Source organism: Saimiri boliviensis, chromosome 17, assembly GCF_048565385.1.
Source record: "Saimiri boliviensis isolate mSaiBol1 chromosome 17, mSaiBol1.pri, whole genome shotgun sequence".
NCBI lineage: Eukaryota > Metazoa > Chordata > Mammalia > Primates > Cebidae > Saimiri > Saimiri boliviensis.
The window spans coordinates 22,399,882-22,419,957 of record NC_133465.1 but is presented as its reverse complement, the minus strand read 5'-3'; the positions used below and the strand labels follow the sequence as shown (position 1 = coordinate 22,419,957).

Sequence of the window (20,076 nt, the reverse complement as noted above, 5' to 3'; positions counted from 1 at the left end):
TCTCAAAAAATAAAATAAAATAAAATAAAATAAAATAAATAAATAAAAAAATAAATTAGCTGGGCATGGTGGCATGTGCCTGTAATCCCAGCTATACTGGTGGCTGAGGCATGAGAATCTCTTGAACCCAAGAGATGGAGGCTGCAGTGAACTGAGATCCAACTACTGTACTCCAGCCTGGGCCGGACAGAGCAAGACCCTGTCTCAAATAAATAAAAGAAGATGAGGTCAAAAAGTTAGGATTGTTTGAGTTCATCCAGGGCTTAGATGATTGCAAGAACTCTGGTTTCCACTGGGTATGAGATGGGAAACCATTACAGAATTTTGACTTGAAAAAAGACAAGTTCTGACTTTGTTTAATGGAGAGCTCTGGTTGCTCAGAAAACCCTGTAGTGGGGCAAGGGTGGATGCAGAGAGACCAGTTAGGCTACTGAATCTAGATGAGAATTGATGCTGGTTTGAATAGGGGTGGCAATGGTAAACACAGAAGTAGTTGGGTTATGGAAATATGTTGAAAGCAGGATTGAGATTTGTGGGGTGTGAGAGGGTTATCAAAGATGACTCCTGGCTGTGTGCAGTGGGTCATGCCTGTGATCCCAGCATTTTGCGAGGCCAAGGTGGGAGGATTGCTTGAGCCCAGGAGTTTGAGACCAGCCTGGGCAACAATGAGACACTATCTACAAAAAATAAAGGAAGCAGTTTGGTGAGGTGGCATGCACATATAGTCCTAGCTACTCAAGAGGCCGAGACAGGAAGATCCCACAACATAGGAAAACCTTATCTCTAACAAAAAAAGAAAAAGAAAAAAAAATTCAGAAAAATAAAAACCAACAAAAGTTGTCATTTACTAAGATGAGGAAGATTGGAAGAGAAGGAATATATGGAAGTAAGATCAGGAGTTTGATTTTAGATGTAATTGGAGATGAAGTGGGGTCAGGGACAGTCACTCATGCCTGTAATCCCAGCACTTTGGGAGGCCAAGGCGGGCGGATCATGAGGTCAACAGATTGAGACCATCCTGGCCAACAAGGCGAAACCCTGTCTCTACTAAAAACACAAAAATTAGCCGGGCGTGGTGGCGCGCACCTGTAGTCCCAGCTACTCAGGAGGCTGAGGCAGGAGAATCGCTTGAACCTGGGAGGTGGAGGTTGCAGTGAGGTGAGATGGCTGCCACTGCACTCCAGCCTGGTGACAGCGAGACTCCATCTCAAAAAAAAAAAAAAAAAGACATCAAGTGGGAAAGTTAGTTAGCTGTTGGATATAAAAGTCTGGTGTTCAGGGGAGAGAGGTTGGAGTTGGAGTTGACAGACCACAGGTAATCACTTAAGCAGTAAGACTGATGAGATCATCTGAGTGTAGGTGGAGAAAAGGTTGAGCATACTAACAGAAGTGAAGAGGAAACAACACAGGAGACTGAGAAGGAGCAGCCGGTAAGGCAGAAAGAGCAGCTGGTCAAATGAAAACTAGTGAGGTGGTACCAAACACTGCTCTCCTTACCTCATCACTAGGTTCACAGTATACAAGTGATGCTCCATAGGCTTGTATCGCCAGCTTTTTACAATCTGGAGCTGTCTGGGGCACCACAATATAAGCAGGAATCCCTGGGAGGGGAAAACATGTTTGGTTACTACAAGAGAATTTAGAATAGAAATTTCAGTTTGGCCAGGTGTGCTGGCTCAGACTATAATCCTGGGACTTTGGGAGGTCAAGGTGGGTGGATTACCTGAACCCAGGAGTTCCAGACCAGCCTGGGCAACATGGTGAATTTATTATTTTGTATTTGTAAAACAGAAAAATTAGACAGGCGTGGTGGTGTGCACCTGTAGTCCCAGCTACTCAGGAGGCTGAGGCAGGAGAATTGATTGAACTTGGAAGGTGGAGGTTGTAGTGAGCTAAGATCACGCCACTGCACTCCAGCCTGGGCAACAGAGCAAGACTCTGTCTTCAAAAAAAAAAAAAAAAAAAAGAAACTTACGTTCATAACAGCTTGCAGTCAGATAGAGATTTTCTTTGGAAAGTTACTTCCCACAGCTATGATCACTCTCTCTGAAATTAAGGGTACTTTTCCACTTCTTTCTCATGATCTACCCAGTACCTTGAGAGATCAAGTACCTTCCAATTTGGCAGCGTAGGTGAGAGCCTGGCCATGGTTTCCACTGCTGTGAGTAACAACAGCTTTGGGCTTCCCTTCTAAAGCATCAGGAACCAAGCTTCTGATGGCATTAAGAGCACCACGAATCTGAAAAAGAGGGATGGTGAATTCACATGTTTGATTAAAACATATTTTTGAGGCCGGGTGCGGTGGCTCAAGCCTGTAATCCCAGCACTTTGGGAGGCTGAGGCGGGTGGATCACGAGGTCAAGAGATCGAGACCATCCTGGTCAATATGGTGAAACCCTGTCTCTACTAAAAATACAAAAAAGTAGCTGGGCATGGTGGCACATGCCTGTAATCCCAGCTACTCAGGAGGCTGAGGCAGGAGAATTGCCTGAACCCAGGAGGCGGAGGTTGCGGTGAGCCGAGATCGCGCCATCGCACTCCAGCCTGGGTAACAAGAGCGAAACTCCGTCTCAAAAAAAAAAAAAAAAAAAAAAAAAAAAAAAAATTTTGAAAAGCAAGGAGCTTTTCTAGATTTTCTATCTTTAATATGCACATCCAATCTGTCACTAAATCTGATCGTTTTACCTCGTAAACATCTCACGTGCACTTTTGTTTATTTTTATTGAGACGGAGTCTCTGTCACCCAGACTGGTGTGCAGTGGTGCGATTTCTGCTCACTGTAACCTCCGCCTCCCACCCCGGGCCGGGTTCAAGTGATTCTCCTGCCTCAGCCTGTGGAATAGCTGGGATTATAGGCATCTGCCACCATGCCTGGCTTATTTATTTATTTATTGTTGAGATGGAGTCTTGCTGTATTGCCCCCGCTGGAGTACAATGGTGCAATCGTGGCTCACTGCAACCTCCATCTTCAGGATTCAAGCAATTCTCCTGCCTCAGCCTCCCAAGTAGCTGGGATCACAGGTGCCCACCACCATGCCCAGCTCATTTTATATTTTTAGTAGAGACGGTTTCACCATGTTGGTCAGTCTGGTCTTGAATTCCTGACCTCAGGTGATCCACCTGCCTCAGCTTCCCAAAGTGCTGGGATTACAGGCATGATAATTTTTGTATTTTTAGTAGAGATGGGGTTTCACCATGCTAGTTAGGCTGGTCTTGAATTCCTGATCTCAGGTCATACCTGATCTCAGTCATTCCTGACTCGGCCCCTCCTAAAGTGCTGGGATTACAGGGTCTTTTTTTTTTTTTTTTTTTTTGAGACGGAGTTTCGCTCTTGTTACCCAGGCTGGAGTGTAATGGCGCGATCTCGGCTCACTGCAACCTCCGCCTCCTGGGTTCAGGCAATTCTCCTGCCTCAGTCTCCTGAGTAGCTGGGATTACAGGCATGTGCCACCATGCCCAGCTGATTTTTTGTATTTTTAGTAGAGACGGGGTTTCACCATGTTGACCAGGATGGTCTCGAACTCTCGACCTCGTGATCCACCCGCCTCGGCCTCCCAAAGTGCTGGGATTACAGGCTTGAGCCACCGCGCCCAGCTTTTTTTTTTTTTTTTTTAAATAAAAGCTCTCAGTTACTGGGTGGGGTAAAAGGTAGATTCTTGAAATCCTAAAGCTACCAGAATACCTGCGAGGCACAGTGCTAAATGCAACTTTTCAGACTTCTACCTGAAAGAGCTCAACTAATGGTCAGAAAATTCTAAGTTAACACATAGAAGTCTATCTTTATGCACTACAAAGGTACTGACATTTTGTAGAAAAAGAACTTATGTGAGGATTTAGCTACCTTTAGATGTTTTATTTATTTTTATTTTTATTTTTATTTTTTTGAGACGAAGTTTCACTCTTGTTACCCAGGCTGGAGTGCAATGGCGTGATCTCGGCTCACCGCAACCTCCGCCTCCTGGGTTCAGGCAATTCTCCTGCCTCAGCCTCCTGAGTAGCTGAGATTACAGGCACACGCCACCATGTCCAGCTAATTTTTTGTATTTTTAGTAGAGACGGGGTTTCACCATGTTGACCAGGATGGTCTCGATTTCTTGACCTCGTGATCCACCCGCCTCGGCCTCCCAAAGTGCTGGGATTACAGGCTTGAGCCACCGCGCCCGGCCTAGATGTTTTATTTTTTATTTTTTTGAGATAGACTTCACTCTGTCACTCAGGCTGGAGTGCAAGGGAGTCATCTTGGCCCACTGCAACCTCCACTTCCTGGATTTTTTTTTTTTTTTTTTTTTTTTTTCACACGGAGTTTCACTCTTGTTACCCAGGCTGGAGTGCAATGGCGCGATCTCGGCTCACCGCAACCTCCGCCTCCTGGGTTCAGGCAATTCTGCCTCAGCCTCCTGAGTAGCTGGGATTACAGGCACGTGCCACCATGCCCAGCTAATTTTTTTGTATTTTTTTTTTTTTAGTAGAGACGGGGTTTCACCATGTTGACCAGGATGGTCTCGATCTCTTGACCTTGTGATCCACCTGCCTTGGCCTCCAAAGTGCTGGGATTACAGGCTTGAGCCACTGCGCCCGGCCCGCTTCCTGGATTTAAGCGATTCTCCTGCCTCATCCTCTTGAGTAGCTGGGATTACAGACGTGCACCACCGCACCCAGCTAATTTTTGTATTTTTAGTAGAGACATGGTTTTGCCATGTTGTCCAGGCTGGTCACGAACTCCTGGACTCAAGTGAACCTACTCTTCAGCCTTGCAAAGTGCTGGGATTATAGGTATGAGACACTGTGCCCTGAGTGGTTATGTAAAAACTTTTTTTTTTTTTTTTTGAGACAGTCTTGTCTTGCTGTGTTGCCCAGGCTAGAGTGCAGTGGCATGATCTCAGCTCACTGCAACCTCTACCTCCCAAATAGCTGGGACTACAGGTGTGCACTAACACACAGGGCTAATTTTTTTTGTATTTTAGGAGAGATAAGGTTGTACCATGTTCAGGCTGGTCTCAAACTCCTGAGCTTCAGACAATCTGCACAGCTCCCAAAGTGCTAGGATTATAGGCATAAACTACTGCGCCAGGCCTTTTTTTCCTTTTTTTAATTTTTGTGATAAGGTCTTGCTGTTGCCCCGCCAGAGGTGTGAGCTCACTGTGGCCTCAACATCCCAGGCTTGGTGCAATCCTCCCACCTTGGCCTTCAGAGTACCTGGGACTACAGGTGCATACCACCACACCAGGCTAATTTATATATATATTTGTACTTTTTGTAGAGAGGGACTTGTCATATTGGGCTTAGATTTTTTTTTTTTTTGAGATAGAGTCTCCCTGTGTCACCCAGGCTGGAGTGCAGTGGAGTAATCTCAGCTTACTGCAACCTCTGCCTCTGGGGTTCATATGATTCTCTGGGCTCATATGATTCTCCTGCTGCAGCCTCCCAAGTAGCTGGGACTATAGGTGCCCACCACCACACCTGGCTAATTTTTGTATTTTTAGTAGAGATGGGGTTTCACTATGTTAGCCAGGCTGGTCTTGACCTCCTGACATCGTGATCCGCCTGCCTTGGCCTCCCAAAGTGCTGGGATTACAGGCATGAGCCACCGCACCTGGCCAGGCTTACATCTTTTATAGTCATAGTGTATCCATGTATAGCAAGTTGATACAGTGAATGCTTAAACTTGAGTCATATACACTTTCCAGTTTGCCTGTAACAGTTCAGTTGTCTCAGTTTAGACATTTCAAGTTGCTTCTTTTAGTCTCAAACATGTCCTAGTTTGGATAGTAAGTTATATCATATATAATACAGTCATGCTTTGCTTCAGGATGGGGATATGTTCTGAGAAATGCATGATTTAGCAATTTCATCATTGTACATGCATCATAGGGTGTACTTATACAAACCCAGCTGTTAACAGCCTATTGCTCCTAGGCTACAAACCCTGTATAGCATGTTACCATACTGAATAAACTATAGGCAGTTATAACACAATAACTATTTGTGTATCTGAACTCAGAAATATACAGTACAAGTGTGGTATTGTAGCCTTATGGGACCAGAGAACACCATCATATAGGTAGTCTGTCATCAACTGAACTGTTATGTGGCACATGTCTGTATTTTATGTACATATTATATATAGACACACATATACATGTTACATATAAAGATTACTTGGATAATAAGTTATATATATGATCCTAATTACAAGGATTTTATGATTGTGTGAAAGTGGATATCAACACTATTATGATGCTAGGTAAAACAAGGACTTGAAAGGAAAATTTCTGTAACCTTTTTTTTTTTTTTTTTGAGACGGAGTTTCGCTCTTGTTACCCAGGCTGGAGTGCAATGGCGCGATCTCGGCTCACCGCAACCTCCGCCTCCTGGGCTCAGGCAATTCTCCTGCCTCAGCCTCCTGAGTAGCTGGGATTACAGGCATGTGCCACCATGCCCAGCTAATTTTTTTTGTATTTTTAGTAGAGACTGGGTTTCACCATGTTGACCAGGATGGTCTCGATCTCTTGACCTCGTGATCCACCCGCCTCGGCCTCCCAAAGTGCTGGGATTACAGGCTTGAGCCACTGCGCCCAGCCTGTAACCTTTCTTCAAACTGTATAAAGGCATTAATTTACTTCTGCCTGTCTCACTGGGTGGTCAGGAGAATCAAACTGATACGTAAAGGGGTTTGAAAACATATATGATACACAGAGAAAAAGGATTAGTACCTTAAAAGATCCTGTTTTCTGGAAGAGTTCACATTTGAAGAAAAGATTGCGCCCTGTTACTTGATTCAAAATGGAGCTTGTTAGCACTGGTGTGAGGTGGATAGAATCTCGAATGTTGACATGAGCCTTTTCAACATCAGCAAAGGAGATGCAGTACTGAGCACACATGGTCCTGAAACCCAGAAACAAGAAAGGGGTCAAAGCAAAGTCTTTTTTTTTTTTGAGACAGAGTTTTTCTCTCTTGTTGCCCAGGCTGGAGTGCAATGGCGCGATCTCGGCTCACCACAATCTCTGCCTCCTGGGTTCAGGCAATTCTCCTGCCTCAGCCTCCTGAGTAGCTGGGATTACAGGCACGCACCACCATGCTCAGCTAATTTTTTGTATTTTTAGTAGAGACGGGGTTTCACCATGTTGACCAGGATGATCTCGATCTCTTGACCTCGTCATCCACCCGCCTCGGCCTCCCAAAGTGCTGGGATTACAGGCTTGAGCCACCGCGTCCGGCCAAAGCAAAGTCTTAAGACAATGTTTATTGGAGAGATTTTGAAAATGCCTAACACAGAATAGACCTGGGGGTCTGTGGTGTTAAGTGGAAACTCTCTATTACTGGAGTGCCAGAATTTATTTATAGAAGAGATTTGAATTGAAGCTGAATGAAATTTTTCTGGTGAAGCTTTGAGGGCAGCAACTGATGGTGATTATGGAAGGCTAAAGCCCACGCCCCACCCATACCACCCATCTGCTCTCCACCTTTCTTTTAATCATTGTTGTGAAGCTACTTGAATGAATTGGATTCCATTTTTATATACATTTTTAATTTATAAATTTTAATATTTAATTTTTAATAAAAACAAATTATTTGATAAAGAAAAAATTAGCTAGACTTTTCCATTTAAACAATCATATTCCTTTTCCGCATTCCTTTTGCATTTTTTTCTTTTTTTTGAGATGGAATTTTTCTCTTGTTGCTCAGGCTGGAGTGCCAATGGCGAGATCTTGGTTCACTGCAACCTCCGCCTCCCAGGTTCAAGTGATTCTCCTGCCTCAGCCTCCTGAGTAGCTGGGATTATAGGTATGCACCAGCACGCCTGACTAATTTTGTATTTTTAGTAGAGACAGGGTTTCTCCATGTTGGTCAGGCTGGTCTCCCAACTCTCACCTCAGGTGATCCGCCCACCTTAGCCTCCCAAAGCGCTGGGGTTACAGGCATGAGCCACCGTGACCAGCTCCTTCTGCATTTTCAGTATACATTGTATACATTACATAACAGTTAAAGGAAACGTTTTGTTTATTCCTACATTTGGCTCAGTTTCTTGACAATTTTCACAATTATAATTTTTTTTTGTTTTTAATTTTTAAATTTTTATTTATTTTTTATGTTTTTTTTTTCTTTTTTTTCTTTTTAGAGGTGGGGTTTCACCTTATTGGTCAGGCTGGTCTGAAACTCCTGACCTCATGTGAACTGCCCACTTCAGCCTCCCAAAGTGTTGGGATTACAAGTGTGAGCCACTGTGCCCGGCACAATTATAATTTTCTTTTTTTTTTTTTTTTTTGAGACGGAGTTTCGCCCTTGTTACCCAGGCTGGAGTGCAATGGCGCGATCTCGGCTCACCGCAACCTCCGCCTCCTGGGCTCAGGCAATTCTCCTGCCTCAGCCTCCTGAGTAGCTGGGATTACAGGCACGTGCCACCATGCCCAGCTAATTTTTTGTATTTTTAGTAGAGATGGGGTTTCACCATGTTGACCAGGATGGTCTCGATCTCTCGACCTCGTGATCCACCCGCCTCGGCCTCCCAAAGTGCTGGGATTACAGGCTTGAGCCACCGCGCCCGGCTTATAATTTTCAATAACTACATTAACCTTCCACTTTCCACTGTGTTTATTGTAGCAGTTAAATATGAAGTTTCTCTATTTTTCCTTATTAAAAAAGAATCTATGTTCATTAGAAAACCAAGTCAATAGCCAGGTGCAGTGACCCAAGCCTGTAATCCCAGCACTTTAGGAAGCCATGGCAGGCGGGTCATGAGGACAAGAGATGAGACTTTCCTGGCCAACACGGTGAAACCCTGTCTCTACTAAAAATACAAAAATTAGCTGGGCATGGTGATTCGCACCTGTAGTCCCAGCTACTTGGGAGGCTGAGGCAGGTGAATCGCTTGAACCCAGGAGGCAGAGGTTGCAGTGAGCCGAGATCTTGCAACTACACTCCAGCCTGGTGACAGAGCGAGACTCTATCTCAAAAAGAAAGAAGTTAATCTGAAAATACAGAAACACAAGACTAACACAAAAATAGCCACTAAACCTTCCTACCTAAAGACGATTGTTATCTAGTGGTTTACCTTGCCAGGCCCAAATACATATGCAGACAAAACTTTCTGATAAGCTTGGGAACTTGTTTTTGTCAGATAATAATATGAACATCTACTAATCTTATCAATAAGCACTCTTTTTTAAATTTTATTTTTATTTTTATTTTTTTTGAGATGGAGTTTTGCTCTTGTTACCCAGGCTGGAGTGCCATGGCGCGATCTCGGCTCACCACAACCTCCGCCTCCTGGGTTCAGGCAATTCTCCTGCCTCAGCCTCCTGAGTAGCTGGGATTACAGGCACGCGCCACCATGCCCAGCTAATGTTTTGTATTTTTAGTAGAGACGGGGGTTTCACCATGTTGACCAGGATGGTCTCGATCTCTCGACCTCGTGATCCACCCGCCTCGGCCTCCCAAAGTGCTGGGATTACAGGCTTGAGCCACCGCGCCCGGCTTATAATTTTCAATAACTACATTAACCTTCCACTTTCCACTGTGTTTATTGTAGCAGTTAAATATGAAGTTTCTCTATTTTTCCTTATTAAAAAAGAATCTATGTTCATTAGAAAACCAAGTCAATAGCCAGGTGCAGTGACCCAAGCCTGTAATCCCAGCACTTTAGGAAGCCATGGCAGGCGGGTCATGAGGACAAGAGATGAGACTTTCCTGGCCAACACGGTGAAACCCTGTCTCTACTAAAAATACAAAAATTAGCTGGGCATGGTGATTCGCACCTGTAGTCCCAGCTACTTGGGAGGCTGAGGCAGGTGAATCGCTTGAACCCAGGAGGCAGAGGTTGCAGTGAGCCGAGATCTTGCAACTACACTCCAGCCTGGTGACAGAGCGAGACTCTATCTCAAAAAGAAAGAAGTTAATCTGAAAATACAGAAACACAAGACTAACACAAAAATAGCCACTAAACCTTCCTACCTAAAGACGATTGTTATCTAGTGGTTTACCTTGCCAGGCCCAAATACATATGCAGACAAAACTTTCTGATAAGCTTGGGAACTTGTTTTTGTCAGATAATAATATGAACATCTACTAATCTTATCAATAAGCACTCTTTTTTAAATTTTATTTTTATTTTTATTTTTTTTGAGATGGAGTTTTGCTCTTGTTACCCAGGCTGGAGTGCCATGGCGCGATCTCGGCTCACCACAACCTCCGCCTCCTGGGTTCAGGCAATTCTCCTGCCTCAGCCTCCTGAGTAGCTGGGATTACAGGCACGCGCCACCATGCCCAGCTAATGTTTTGTATTTTTAGTAGAGACGGGGGTTTCACCATGTTGACCAGGATGGTCTCGCTCTCTTGACCTCATGATCCACCCGCCTCAGGCTCCCAAAGTGCTGGGATTATAGGCTTGAGCCACCGCGCCTGGCTATTTTTATTTTTTTTTGAGACAGAGTTTCGCTGTTGTTACCCAGGCTGGAGTGCAATGGCGCAATCTCGGCTCACCACAACCTCTGCCTCCTGGGTTCAGGCAATTCTCCTGCCTCAGCCTCCTGAGTAGCTGGGATTACAGGCATGCACCACCATGCCCAGCTAATTTTTTGTATTTTTAGTAGAGACGGGGTTTCACTATGTTGACCAGGATAGTCTCGATCTTTTGATCCACCCTCCTCGGCCTCCCAAAGTGCTGGGATTACAGGCGTGAGCCATCGCGCCTGGCCCAGTACTCTTTTTTTTTTAAGACAGAGTCCCACTCTGTCACCCAGGCTGGAGTGCAGTGGCATGATAGTGGCTCATTACAACCTCTGCCTCCCAGGTTCAAGCAATTCTCTGCCTCAGCCTCCCAAGTTGCTGGGATTATAGGCGCATACCATCACGCCTGGCTAATTTTTGCATTTTTTGTAGTAGAGACGGGGTTTTACTATCTTGACCAGGCTGATCTTGAACTCCTGACCTCATGATCCACCAGCCTCAGCCTCTTAAAGTGCTGGGATTACAGGTATGAGCCACCTCGCCCAGCCCTTATGTACATTTATCCAACTTCGTTTGAGAGAGTTTTGCTCTGTCACCCAGGCTGGAGTCCAGCGGCACGATCGAGGCTCACTGCAACCTCTGCCTCCTGGGGTTCACACAATTCTCCTGCCTCAGCCTCCAGAGTTGCTAGGATTACAGATGCCTGCCACCACACCCACCTAATTTTTATATTTTTAGTAGAGGTGGGGTTTCACTATGTTAACCAGGCAGGTCTTGAACTCCTAACCTTAGGTGATCCACCCGCCTCGGCCTCCCAAAGTGCTGGTATTACAGGCGTGAGCCACCACTCCCAACCCATTTACCCAACTTTTAAAATGACTTAATAGTACTTCTTTTACAAAAATATGATAATTTAGCTGGGTGCAGTGACACATGCTGGTAGTCCCAGCTACTTGGGAGGCTGAGGCAGGAGGCTTACTTGAGTTCAGGAGTGCATTATGATCGTGCCTATGAATAGCCACTGGACTGTGGCCTGGGATGTAAGCAAGACACTGTCTCTTAAAAAAGAAAAAAAAATCTTAATTTTAATTTTACATAACTCAAATGAACATTTGGCTTTCCTGTTGTTGTTGGCTATAATGATGATGTAATGGATAGCCTCGTTGCAAGGTTTTTGTGTACTTTTGTGAGTCCTTAGGGTAGATTCCACCAAATGGTATTTTGTATCAAAAAGCATGCACACTGCTAAGACATTTGATAACCACTGCCAAATGGGTCCTATCTTACATCAATTTGCACTCCCTACGGCAGTTTCGATGGAATTCATCCTTGCTTTATCATTTTTACGTCAATTTAATTATGTGTGGTAGTTTTAATTGACATTAATTACTAGTGATTGTACATTTTTTTCTGAGACAAGGTCTCACTCTGTTGTTCAGGCTGGCATACAGTGGCTCAATTGTGCTCACTGCAGCCTCAAAATCTTGGGCTCAAGTGATTTTCCCACCTCAGCCTCCCAAGTAGCTGGTACTATGAGTGTGCACCACCATATCTGACTACTTTTTAAAAATTTTATTTTAGTAGAGAGGACATCTTGCTGTGTTGCCCAGGGTGGTCTCAAACCCCTAAGCTCAAGTGATCCTCTTGCGTTGGCCCCCTAAAGTGCTGAGATTACAAGTGTGAGCCACTACACACGGCCTTCTTAATCTTTACACACCATTTACTGACAGTATCATTTTCCTCTGAAATGCTATATTTATCAAAAATTAAATTTCTATCAATGCTTGGGCTATTGTATTTTGTTTCATTGGCCAGACTGCCAATTCTTTTTCCTTTCCTTTTCTTTTTATTTTTTGAGATAGAGTCTCATTCTGTCACCAGACTGGAGTGCAATGGTGCAATCTCGGCTCACTGCAACCTCCACCACCCGGGTTCAAGCGATTCTCCTGCCTCAGCCTCTTAAGTAGCTGGGATTACAGTTGCGTGCCACTGTACCCCGCTAATTTTTGTATTTTTCTTTTAGTAGAGACAGGGTTTCACTATGTTCGCCAGGCTGGTCTTGACTTCCTGACCTTGTGATCCACCCACCTACGCTTCCCAAAGTGCTGGGATTACAGGTGGGAGCCACGACGCCTGGCCTCCTTTTCCTATTACACACTATATTAATAAATTCTCCCTTGATTACTCTTTCTAAAATTCATTGGCTTTTCTCACACATCAATTCTTCCAAGTGAACTTTAGAATTCCTTTATCAAAGTTGCCAGAAATTCCACTGTAAAGATGTATAAATGAATTGGGGGCATTATTTATTTATCGAGACAGGGTCTCACTCTGTCGTCCAGGCTCGAGTGCATTGGCATGATCTCAGCTTAGTGCAACCTCTGCCTCCCAGGCTCAAGTAATCCTCTCAACTCAGCCTCCTGAGTAGCTGGGACCACAGAAGCATCATGCCACCATGCCTGGCTAATTTCTGTATTTTTTGTAGAGAGAAGGTTTTGCCATGTTGTTCAGGCTGGTCTGGACCTCCTGAGCTCAAGTGATCCACCTGCCTCAGCCTCCCAAAGTGCTGGGATTATAGGCATGAGCCGCCATGCCAGGCCTGAAGACTCAATTTTTTTTTTTTAAATGTCAAATATGCCCCCTTGGCTGGGCACAGTGGCAGGAGGATTACTAAAACTCAGGAGTTCAAGGCTACAGTGAGTTATGATTGTACCACTGAGAGAGCAAGACTCTGTCTCTCAAAAACTGTTGCCTGGGTGTGGTGGCTCATTTAGAAGCCAAAGCAAGCTGATCACTTGAGGTCAGGAGTTTGAGACCAGACTGACTAACATGGTGAAATCCCGTCTCCATTAAAGAAAAGCAAAAATTGCTGGGCACTGTGGCTCATACCTGTAACCCAGCACTTTAGGTGGCTGAGGTGGGTGGATTGCTTGAGCTCAGGAGTTCAAGACCAGCCTGGCCAATATGGTGAAACCCTGTCTCTACTAAAAATATAAAAATTAGCTGGGTGTGGTGGCACATGTTTGTAGTTCCAGCTACTTGGGAAGCTGAGGCAGGAGGATCACTTGAACCTGGGAGGCAGAGGTTGCATAGAGCCGAGATCGTGCCACTGCACTGCAGCCTGGGTGACAGATCAAGACTCCATTTCAAAAAAAACAAAAAGCCAGAAGTGGTGGCATGCACCTGTAGTCCTAGCTACTTGGGAGGCTGAGGCAGAAAAATCACTTGAACCTGGGAGGCGAAGGTTGCACTGAGCCATGATTGTGCCACTGCACTCCAGCCTGGGTGACAAGAGTGAGACTCTGTCTCAAAAAAAATTTTTAAAGCCCCCAAAAAACCGTGCCAGGCCTGAAGACTCAATATTTTTATGAATAAATGTCAATTAAGCCCCCTTGGCAGGGCACAGTGGCTCACACCTATAATACCAGCACTTTAGGTGGCTGAGACGGGCAGATTGCTTGAACTCAGGAGTTCAAGATCTGCCTGGGCAACATGGTGAAACCCTGTCTCTACCAAACATACAAAAATTAGCTGTGTGTGGTGGTAGGTGCCTGTAGTGATAGTTTTATGGTAAACAGTATGGTGCTTCCTCAAAAATTGAACACAGAATCATCCTGTGAGCTAACAATTCCATTCCTAGATGTAGACCCTATCTCTCAACAGTAACAAAAAACCCAGAAAACAAAAAACTCAGTATCAAAAACAAGATATATTTTGGAGGTTGTAAATAGTCCTCTTAGTTGCAGGAAAGAGAATTTCAAGCGAACTACCTTAGAAGGCAGAAGATGAAGGTGTTGAGATTTACTAGCTCATGGAATCCATGAAGAGTTGACAAACCATGGTAAGGGCAGGAACATGGAGCATCAGAAACAACTGGAAGGAACCAGGGGTTTGAGAGCCCCAGGCTCTTAGTCTCTCACCTCTGAACGTCAGCTTCTGTTTCACTGCAGTCCGGTTGGTTCTATGTGGAACCGTGGCACATGGCTGCTGACAGCTCGTATGTTTTACATTTTATGGTTTCCACACTGGAGGGGAATTTTCTTTCTCAGTTTCAGTTCAAAAAATTCTGGGTAAGGACTCTGGCCCATCTTGGCCCAGGACCAGTGGCCAGGGTATGAGGTCATTTAAGACAACAGTATGCAGTAGTCAGAAGTATTTACATAAATATGGAAAAGAAACAGAGTGAGATCAACACAATTAGGTACATTTAAAAGATACATACATAAAACAACACTATATATTATTCAAAGACACATATATATTCAAAGACATACAGCTAACACATGAGACCTACTACCTAAGGAGGGAGGGAAGGAACATGAGTGGGAACTGCAATGAAGAGAAAAAAGATAAAATGAGATATGCCTTGTTAATGACAGTGTGAATAAACAAGCATGACCCGCTCAATTATCTGCACCTGAGGGGAAAATAGCAAAATAAAGGAATGATGGAGGAAAGAAAACAAAGAAAAAGTACTTCTGAGTGGGAATAAGGGGCATTTTCCAAGTGAAAATAAAGGGGAGAATGTTGGGGAGATGATTCCATACATGTTCATTATAGGAACAGAAGAGACATAGCCTGATAGTGGATTGAATGGAGGATAGAGGTGTGAAGAATAACTCCTGGGCCAGGCATGGTGGCCCACACCTGTAATCCCAACATTCTGAAAGTCCAGGGTGGGAAGACTGGCAAAGGCAAGGAACTCGAGACCAGCCTGGGGAACACAGGGAGACTCTGCCTCTGCAACCTTTTTTTTTTCTGAGATGGGTTTTTGGTCTTGTTGCCCAGGCTGGAGTGTAATGGTCCAATCTTGGCTCACTGCAGCCTCCGCCTCCCCGGTTCAAGCGATTCTCCTGCCTTAGCCTCCCAAGTAGCTGGGATAACAAGTGTGGGCCACCATGCCTGGCTAATTTTTTATATTTAGTAGAGATGGGATTTCACCATGTTGGTCAGGCTGGTCTCGAACTCCTGACCTCAGGTGATCCACCTGCCGCAGCCTCCCAAAGTGCTGGGATTACAAGTGTGAGCCACCATGCCTGGCCAAAAAAATTTTTTTTTTTTTTTGAGACAGAGTTTCGCCCTTGTTACCCAGGCTGGAGTGCAATGGTGCGATCTTGGCTCACCGCAACCTCCGCCTCCTGGGCTCAGGCAATTCTCCTGCCTCAGCCTCCTGAGTAGCTGGGATTACAGGCACGCGCCACCAAGCCCAGCTAGTTTTTTGTGTTTTTAGTAGAGACGGGGTTTCACCATGTTGACCAGGATGGTCTCGATCTCTCGATCTCGTGATCCACCCACCTCGGCCTCCCAAAGTGCTAGGATTACAGGCTTGAGCCACCGCACCCGGCCAAAAAATTTTTTTAAAAAGAGTAACTCCTGGGTTTTGACTTAAATGGTGGTACGATTTGTTGAGATTTAAAACAGGTGAAGAAATAACTATTTGACGGGAAATCAGATTTGATTAGTTAAGTCTGAATTGTTTATGAGACATCCAAGAGGATGTCCCTTTAAAAATTTTTTTTTTGCCAGAAATGTGTATATATTAGTGTCTGTTTTATTTCTGAATGAACTCTTCAATTTAAAGTTACAGTTCTTTTTCCCTTAATTATTTCTGATTTTGTTTATTCTGCCATTTTCCTTTGTCTTCTATCTTTGTTGAATGCTTAGTTTACTAATTTTTACTTTAAAAAATAATAAAAGCATATTTAGCTACTTATATACTTTTCCTCTGAGTACTGCTTTAAACGCATGGATTCCATTACACAATGTGTTCATTATCTTAATTTCTAAATAATCCAAGATATTAGTCTTTTTTTCTTTTTTGACCCATTAATTATTTAAAATTGGTGTTTTTGTTTTGTTTTTGAGATAGAGTCTCTATCTGTTACCTAGACTGGAGTGCAGTGTGGCACAATCTTGGCTCACTGCAGCCTCCACCTCCTGGGTTCAAGCAATTCTTCTGCCTCAGCCTCTGCAATAGCTGGGATTACAGGCACTTGCTACCATGCCCAGCTAGTTTTTGTATTATTATTATTATTTTTTGAGATGGAGTCTTCACTCTGTTGTCCAGGCTGGAGTACAGCGGCGCGATCTCGGCTCACTGCAACCTCTGCCTCCCGGGTTTAAGCGATTCTCCTGCCTCAGCCTCCTGAGTAGCTGGGACTAAGGGTGCATGCCACCTTGCCCGGCTAATTTTTTGTATTTAGTAGAGATGGGGTTTCATCGTGTTAGCCAGGATGGTCTCTATCTCCTGATCTCATGATTTGCCCGTCTCAGCCTCCCAAAGTACTGGGATTACAGGTGTGAGCCACCTCGCCTGGCTTTAGTTTGTGTATCTTTAGTAGAGACGGGTTTTCCCCATGTTGGCCAGGCTGGTCTTGAATTCCTGACCTCAAGTGATCCACCTGCCTCAGTCTCCCAAAGTGCTGGGATTACAGGAGTGAGCCATTGGGCCTGGCCTAAAATTGGTGCTTTTTTTTTTTCTTTTCTGCTTACTCTTTGAACATGCACATGGGAAAAACTGGTGTTTTAAAAAAAATCCCAATTGTTAGATTTTTTTTTTTTTTTTGAGACGGAGTTTCGCTTCTGTTACCCAGGCTGGAGTGCAATGGCGCGATCTCGGCTCACCGCAACCTCCGCCGCCTGGGTTCAGGCAATTCTCCTGCCTCAGCCTCCTGAGTAGCTGGGATTACAGGCACGTGCCACCATGCCCGGCTAATTTTTTTGTATTTTTAGTAGAGACGGAGTTTCACCATGTTGACCAAGATGATCTTGATCTCTTGACCTCGTGATCCACCTGCCTTGGCCTCCCAAAGTGCTGGGATTACAGGCTTGAGCCACTGCGCCCGGCCTAATTGTTAGAATTTTTTGCTTAATTTGTGGCTATTCATTTCTAGTTTTGTTAATTTGTGCTCAGTAAATGTGACCTATACAATTATTTCTTTTAGAAATTGAATTCAGGGCTCAGCACGGTGGCTCTTGCCAGTAATCCTAGCACTTTAGGAGGTCGAGGTGGGTGGATCACTTGAGATCAGGAGTTCGAGACCAGTCTGGTCAATACGGTGAAACTCTGTCTCGCTAAAAATACAAAAAATTAGCTAGGCATGGTGGTGAGTGCCTGTAATCCCAGCTACTTGGGAGGCTGAGGCAGAGAATTGCTTGAACCTGGGAGGCGGAGGTTGCAGTGAGCCAGGATCCTGCCACTGCACTCCAGCCTAGGCAATAAGAGGGAAACTCATCTAAAAAAAAAAAAACCCAAAACCAAACAACTCAGCAGCTTTCATTTGTGATTCAGGCCTAAATATGGTTGTCTTTCTTTTCATTTCTTTTTACCTAGTATTTAATGAATCCTTTAAATCTGAGAATTCAAAAATTTCCACCAACTTAGTAGATTTTCTTCTACTATTTGATTATTGCTTCTCTGCAGTCAGCTGGAACTGATATTCCAGGAATGGTTCCAAATATGATATTCTGGAACTCATAATTATTAATTTTTTTTTTTGAGATTAAGTCTCACTCTGTCACCCAGGCTAGAGTGCAGTGGTACAATCTCAGCTCACCACGACCTCTACCTCCTGGGTCCAAGCAGTTCTCCTGCCTAGGCCTCCCAAGTAGCTGGGACCACAGGCGCGTGACATCACGCCTGGTTAATTTTTAAATTTTTTTTTTTAGTAAGGGTGGGGTTTCACGGTGTTAGCCAGGATGGTCTCGATGTCCTGACCTCGTGATCTGCCCGCCTTGGCCTCCCAAAGTGCTGGGAATACAGGCGTGAGCCACTGCGCTCGGCCCCTAATTATTAATTTTGTGAACCTATTTTCCATGTCTCCCATCTTTGTGTCTCAGTTTTTATCTATTACTTTTCCCTCTGAGTCCTGGTAAATTTTCTTGAACGGATTTAACTTTTGGCATATCTAATCTGCAGTTCACTGACACTGCTGCATTAAATTGGCAGTGCCATTTGTCCTAAAACAGTTTTCTTGTTTTCCATTATTTTTCCATCTTAAAAAAAATCATGCAATGACCTCTTAAATTTCAATGTGAAACAGATTATTTTTTAACACTTTTTCCTATTTTCCCCAAATCTGATGGCAAAGGTTTTCATTTGCTTTGACCACTCAAATCGTTCCTCTTCTGAACTGTTGAATCTTTTCACCCACATAATGACTTTCTCCTTATGCTTAACCTGGTGTCACGAAAAAGGAACTGAACGAGTTCTTTCAGAGGTTGCTGCAATCCTTTCAGCTAGCCTTAGACTAAGGAGTAATTGGTAACTATCCTGTGATGGGTGCGTCTAAAGGCCTGTGGGGCTATGGAGGAGCAACAGGTAGAGGCAGGCAGCCTTGGCGAAGGGAGTTTCACCTCTGCACAGCTCTCCCAACACAGGTTCAAGTACCAATCTTCAGGTCTAGTTAAATTTTAAAGATGGGAAATTAAGAAGTCAACCTGAGATAAAGAGAAGTAACTTTTTTCAAGAATCTATAGTGACACAGAAACTCCCAAATCGACTTTTTTTTTTTTTTTTCTTTTGCGGAGTCTCGGTCTGTTGCCCAGGCTGGAGTGTAGTGGCATGATCTCCGCTTACTGCAGCCTCCGTCCACTTCCCGGGTTCAAGTGATCCGCCCTTCTCAGCCTCCTGAGTCGCCGGGATTACAGGTCCCAAATTGAATTCTATACCTCCTGATATACTTCCTTCCACACGATACCAACTATAGCGTATCTATTTTTTAACAGCCAGGGAGCGGGGTTGGGTGGGGTGGCTCATGCCTGTAATCCCAGCACTTTGGGAGGCCAAGGCAGGAGGATCACGAGGTCAAGAGATAGAGACTATCCTGGTCAACATGGTGAAATACCGTCTCTACTAAAAATACAAAAGTTAGCTGGGCGTGGTGGCGCGCACCTGTAGTCCCAGCTACTTGGGAGGCTGAGGCAGGAGAATCGCTTGAAACCGGGAGGCCGAGGCTGCAGTGACCCGAAGATCACACCACTGCACTGCAGCCCAGGCGAGTGAGGCTCTGTCTCAAAAAAAAAAAAAAAAAAAAAAGAGCCCGGGGGTTTGGGGAGGTGGCTTGCTGTACTGAAAAAGGCTCTGGTAGGTTCTTATCCACGGTGTCACTCTAGGGCAATTTACTTCCGTTCTCTGGGATTCAGTGTCCTAATCTTAAAAATGGGGATAGTAGAGAGGCTGAGGCGGGTTAATCGCCTGAACCTGGGAGGCGGAGACTGCAGTGAGACGAGATCGCGCCACCGTACTCCAGCCTACGCGACAGAGCCAGACTCCGCCTCAAAAACAAAATAATAAAAATAAATGGGAATAGTAATAACTACTCTTAGCATATCTTCAAGGTCCCAAGTAATGGCCCGCGGCGCTAGTCCCGAGCCTGTAGCGGGAGAGCCTGGCCTAAGGCGATCAGAGGAGCCCAAGCTGTGGGGTGTCTCCGTCAACCCGGGTCCCCGACTAGCACCAGTGTCCTCGGTGGCCAAGACAACAGCAATGGCAGCTACCGCCGCGAACGCCCGCCTGGCCTGGCACGACCACGCCTCGTCTCACCTCCGCTCACCGGCGCCGCGCCTCCAGCTCCAGCCTCCGAGCGCCTCCCCGGCCGCACCTCTGCGCAAGCGCAGCGCAAGCCTGCC

General features: G+C 44.9%; 1 protein-coding gene across 4 annotated transcripts in view; it reads right to left on the bottom strand.

The window, feature by feature from the left end:
• Positions 1 to 20,076, bottom strand: part of SRR (serine racemase) — a 24,148-nt gene extending 4,072 nt beyond the window's left edge. Inside the window, exons 1-5 of one of the 4 annotated variants that reach the window (XM_039476087.2) lie at positions 19,991 to 20,076; positions 14,367 to 14,534; positions 6,714 to 6,885; positions 2,113 to 2,239; positions 1,498 to 1,601 (exon numbers count right to left, since the gene is read on the bottom strand). In XM_039476087.2, coding sequence (XP_039332021.1) covers positions 1,498 to 1,601; positions 2,113 to 2,239; positions 6,714 to 6,881 — 399 coding nt within the window. In that variant the 5' untranslated portion in view covers positions 6,882 to 6,885; positions 14,367 to 14,534; positions 19,991 to 20,076. Of the gene's footprint in view, positions 1 to 1,497; positions 1,602 to 2,112; positions 2,240 to 6,713; positions 6,886 to 14,366; positions 14,535 to 19,990 lie in introns of those variants that run through there. The other 3 variants (XM_039476089.2, XM_039476086.2, XM_074388353.1) reach the window with 3 other exon arrangements.